The 3,025-nt window shown below is 52.9% G+C and overlaps 1 protein-coding gene across 1 annotated transcript in view; it reads right to left on the bottom strand.

Moving 5' to 3' along the window:
• Positions 1–1,813: 1,813 nt before the first annotated feature.
• Haao (3-hydroxyanthranilate 3,4-dioxygenase) overlaps positions 1,814–3,025 on the bottom strand; it is a 15,128-nt gene continuing 13,916 nt past the window's right edge. Inside the window, exons 8-10 of the mRNA XM_005360743.2 lie at positions 2,757–2,825; positions 2,292–2,374; positions 1,814–2,203 (exon numbers count right to left, since the gene is read on the bottom strand). Of these exons, the coding sequence (XP_005360800.1) occupies positions 2,125–2,203; positions 2,292–2,374; positions 2,757–2,825 (231 nt within the window). The 3' untranslated portion in view covers positions 1,814–2,124. The remainder of the gene's footprint in view (positions 2,204–2,291; positions 2,375–2,756; positions 2,826–3,025) is intronic.

The following is a 3,025-nucleotide window of genomic DNA, read 5'->3' as shown; positions in this document are numbered from 1 at the left end:
CAGTACAGACAGAAAAGCAGCCAGGACAGGAGTGACCTGGAGGCTGCGTAGGTGGCCCACAGCCCTTCCTGCCACCAGCTTTTCTCTGAGATCACTGGCGAGTTTTCAGAAAAGGGAAGTGGGTAGGGACAGCATGCAAACTGTTTTCAAAGTACATTCCTCCTATTGACTCCCAGCCTGCCTCCATCCTGCCTGTTTTCTCTACTCTGTTGTGTCTCCCTCCTGGGCTTCTGCCCTGCTTTCCTGAGACCTCCTACATGATTCAATCAGGCTAGCTAAAGTGGACAAAAACACCAGAGGGAACTGTGGAGAGGGGGACTAGGTCCCATACTAAACACCCAGAACCCTGGAGAGCTGAGGCCTCCACCTAGGGAGTCAGTCAACCTTCAGTGTCCTTTTAGCAGTAAAGAGAAACTTACGTCCTTCCGGTCAAGAGAATTCTCGCTCTAGCCTGGGTGGAGACCTAGCACTCAGATGGGCAGGTCAATCCCTTGACTGAGACATCATTTCTAGGGAGGTAGATGTACTTTAAGCTGTGCTAAGGGGACAGGAGGAGCAATTATCCCTTTAGTGAGATGATGCAGTTTCCTTCTTAGAATTCCCAATCCCCTAACGCAGTTGCTTCCGGAGGTGCAGCCGGATTACTCTGTAAGTCTTTTCTTCGGGAGAGCATAGCTCTCCTTCTTCTTCCTAGCGTGGGTCTAAGCACACTTTCTCTAACATCCAGGCTTCCTTATTTTCTCTAAAGCTTCCCTCCCCTTCCTCTTTAACATTTGGTTGCATGTCTGGCCCGACTCAAAAGGTGTTGTAGAGATTTATAGATTGCCTGCTTTGGGGTTTTCTGTTAAACTCTGATAAGATTGTCCTCTGTAAAATCAGGTGCTGTCACCTTCATAAAGAGTTGTGAGGAAGGAAATGAGGAAGCCTGGCAGATGGAGCCACCCCTTCTCTGTTCTGACCTCAGAGCGTCTCCAGACATGCTGTGTTCTCTTCCCAGGTTTGACACCCAGAAGCACAGTCAAGCAGATGCAGTCAAGCAGGGACCAGGCCACCCCAGACAGTGAACATTTGGAGGCACCCACATGATCCTTCTTTGCTTAGACAAAGGTTTGGGGTAGGAAAGCACCAGCTGGTGTCACATCCCTCAGGGCCAGAACACCCCTCAGCAAAGTCAGGTCCTCTTTGCCCTCCAGTGGAGTGTGTTGGAGCAGTGGGCCACCAGCCTGGGGGAGGGAGATAGGGTTCTAGTTCCCTAGATGAACTTCTGCCTCTAAACCCAGGCCTGTTCTGTGTTGATGCAGGCTCAGTCTGTGCAGATGCAGGCTCAGGCTGTGCAGACGCAGGCTCAGGCTGTGCAGACGCAGGCTCAGGCTTCTCCCTGAAGTCCCTGGCTGATGTCCCTCGCTGATCCCAGGTGCCCAGGGAGGCTGTCCATGTCTCTTCATTGATGTCCCACTTCCCCGTCCTCCCCTGTAGCAGTTGTGAGTAGTAACTAACTCTGGGGGCGGGGACTTATGTTGTAAAGGTTTCTATTTTCCACAGTTAGCATGAATGACTTCCGTTGATTGAGAAAGAAACTCAGCAGAGTGGGGTTTGCTGTTTTTCAGTTAACAGCTAAATCAATGAATGGGAACAGAGAAAGAGACAAAGAGGCACTCAGCTGTACAACCACGGAAGGATCCACACATGTGTGGGTCAGGGTTGCATACAAGGGGAGAAATGTCCATCCACAGAGTGGTGACACCCTAAGGTCACAGCTGTTCCCAAACCCCAGACATGACACATCACAGAGGAACTCAGGCTCCGCCACCTATAACTCACGAGCCCTCGTTCATCAGGGGCCTTTATTGAGAGATTTCTCTGGGGCAGGATGGTGGGCTCATGGGGACAATATGAATCTAGCTGAACAGTGTGTGACTATGGCTGTTAAAAGAGAGGGGAGCTGATGGTGTCCTGGAAGTCTGGCATCCTGGGCTGACCACGGCAGGAGGGTGGATGATAGGGGCCGGTTAAGGTGCTTCATGTCCATGAAGATGCAATGATCCTAGCAGAGCTATTTAGAAACGGCAGCTTCCAGGACCGCTCTCAGGCACCCTATGACTGCTTGGGGCCCACACACGAAGGTCACCTCAGTGGCTTTTTACAGGCAGGGTCCTGTGTCACAGACAAGGCCACAGAGCCTTGTGCTCGCTCCCACGTGTACCTGTGTAGACACAGACAGGCAGGAGTCAGGCATGACCCAGAGGTAGGGGGCTGTTCCACAGTTTCGGAAAGTCTTGGCATGTACTCACGAGGTCCCTGCAGGCACCAGCAGGCTGTCATCTGGGGCCAGACCTACACACTGTCCTTCCATTGTCACCGTAGAGGAACCCTCCTGTGAAAGAACAGAAGAATCAAAGGAGGCCGGTGAGCCTGAGCTACTCAGTGAAAACCTGTCTCAGTAAGAAAAGGGTGTGTGTTGAGGGGTGGGGGGTGGAGGGTGAGGTGGAGGGGTGGTGCAGGGTGGTGGTGGTGGTTTGATGGCAGACCTCTTGCCTTGCAGGAGGCCCTAGGTTCCATTCCAACACCACAAAAATAAAACGGAACAACAAAAGGTGATGGGGAAGTGTTGGGCCTCCACACCTACTTTAACAGCCCCAAGCCTGCCGTGCAAGCGGGCTCTAAGTGTAGGTCTCACTATGGGAATCTGAGGCCCAGGAACAACCCAATCTCCATGGACAGGAAGTTGTGCCACCCTGTCCTGGGATCCCACTTGCCAGCTGCCACAGCCACACGTCCACATCCTGTCTTGGGCCTTTGCTGCTACCTTGTCCATGGGCAATGACCTGGTGGGAGACAAAGCAGGGTTTAGGGGGTGGGGGTCTTGCCCTATCTAGGAGATAGCCCTGACCCTGGTTCTCAGCCACGATGACCTTCAAGGGGCAAGACGGGGCAGTGCTGCAGCCTCATATATGACAAGGCTTTACTTGTCAGGGATCAGAAGGGAGGGTCTCTGTCACCAGCCTGGCAGCAGGGGCTGCCTGCT

The sequence above is a fragment of the Microtus ochrogaster genome, linkage group LG3 (assembly GCF_000317375.1).
Source record: "Microtus ochrogaster isolate Prairie Vole_2 linkage group LG3, MicOch1.0, whole genome shotgun sequence".
NCBI lineage: Eukaryota > Metazoa > Chordata > Mammalia > Rodentia > Cricetidae > Microtus > Microtus ochrogaster.
This window is presented reverse-complemented; position numbering and strand designations above follow the sequence as displayed.